Source organism: Suricata suricatta, chromosome 5, assembly GCF_006229205.1.
Source record: "Suricata suricatta isolate VVHF042 chromosome 5, meerkat_22Aug2017_6uvM2_HiC, whole genome shotgun sequence".
In the NCBI taxonomy this organism is placed as follows: domain Eukaryota; kingdom Metazoa; phylum Chordata; class Mammalia; order Carnivora; family Herpestidae; genus Suricata; species Suricata suricatta.
This window is the reverse complement of record NC_043704.1, coordinates 144,119,046-144,120,158: the sequence shown is the minus strand read 5'-3', so window position 1 is coordinate 144,120,158 and position 1,113 is coordinate 144,119,046. Positions and strand designations below refer to the sequence as shown.

At 62.4% G+C, this 1,113-nt stretch overlaps 1 protein-coding gene across 1 annotated transcript in view; it reads left to right on the top strand.

Annotated features, from left to right (window-relative positions):
* Nucleotides 1-502: 502 nt before the first annotated feature.
* The window catches only part of OSBPL10 (oxysterol binding protein like 10), a 298,037-nt gene continuing 297,426 nt past the window's right edge, over nucleotides 503-1,113 (top strand). Inside the window, exons 1-2 of the mRNA XM_029938776.1 lie at nucleotides 503-678; nucleotides 773-1,090. Coding sequence (XP_029794636.1) covers nucleotides 503-678; nucleotides 773-1,090 — 494 coding nt within the window. The remainder of the gene's footprint in view (nucleotides 679-772; nucleotides 1,091-1,113) is intronic.

Genomic DNA, 1,113 nt, shown 5'->3' with positions numbered 1-1,113 from the left:
GTGTGTGTGTGTGCCTGAGCTCCTCAAAGCTGTTTTTCTAGGTAATTTTAGAAACTTCCAGATTGCGTTGGATATTTATACTCACAAAAATTATTAGTGGGGTGGAGAAAGTGCATCTCATCTACTTTTGCAAACGAGCAACGATTTTAGATTTAGAGACCTAGTTGCAGCTCAGTGTGTCTTAGGGTGGGGGTGCAGGGAAGAAGTTACAGCGACCACAGAGAATACACACTTCGCTCAGATTGTAAATATCTGTTGATTTCCCTCTGGTTCCCCGGTCCTTGGCGCTGTATGGTAACACCGCTAGCTCTGACGTGCCAGATTTATGGGCCCCTCAGTGTGGGGATTAGGGTGAGGCAAGTGAGGCTCCCAGGGCGCTCAATGTAAGGAGGCACCTTGGAGTTCTCGTGCCTCACTCCATTCCCTTCCCCGGTGTCCACGAAGCATTTACCCTAACTCCCGGGCAAGCTTACCTGTGAGGATCACCTGTCCCCTGCCAGGCATGCAGGAGAACCCGGAGGACACTGCTGCCCTAGTCCTTCGCTCTGCCCGTAGGGCTCATTTCCAGGTTACCGCGTGCGTGCGTGCGTCTGGCCAGGCCCGGCGGGCAAGGCAGAGACAGGGACTCCGCGCCGGTGCCCGCCTTAGGCCGGGCGGGCCAATATCCGGGTGGAGCGGGTGGGTGGGGCCGCCCCTCCCTCCAGGTCCCGAGGTGGGTTGGGGGTGGGGAGTAACGCGCGGAGATTCCCTTTCGCCCCTTCGGATCCGAGAGGGGGCGGCAGACGGAACGCGAGGGTGACAGGGCGTACCCACCCTGCGGCGCGGCGCCCGGCAGCGCCCCGGACCCCCGGGCCCGAGCCCCGAAAGAAGAGGAAGAGGAACCCCAGGAGGGCTCGCCGAACCGGCCACCCGCTCCGAACTTGCCGCGGAAACTAGTCCGGAGGGAGGGGCCGGGGCCGGGGCCAGGGCCGCGGCGGGAGGAGGGGCGGCCGCACTGCATCCAGCCCCGTTGGCGTCTTTCCCAGCGCCTCTTCGCCGCCTCCTCTTCCTCCTGTATGAGTCAGGCATTTCCCCGGGATTTGGAGCAGCCGCGCGCGGCCCGGGCGCCCGGAG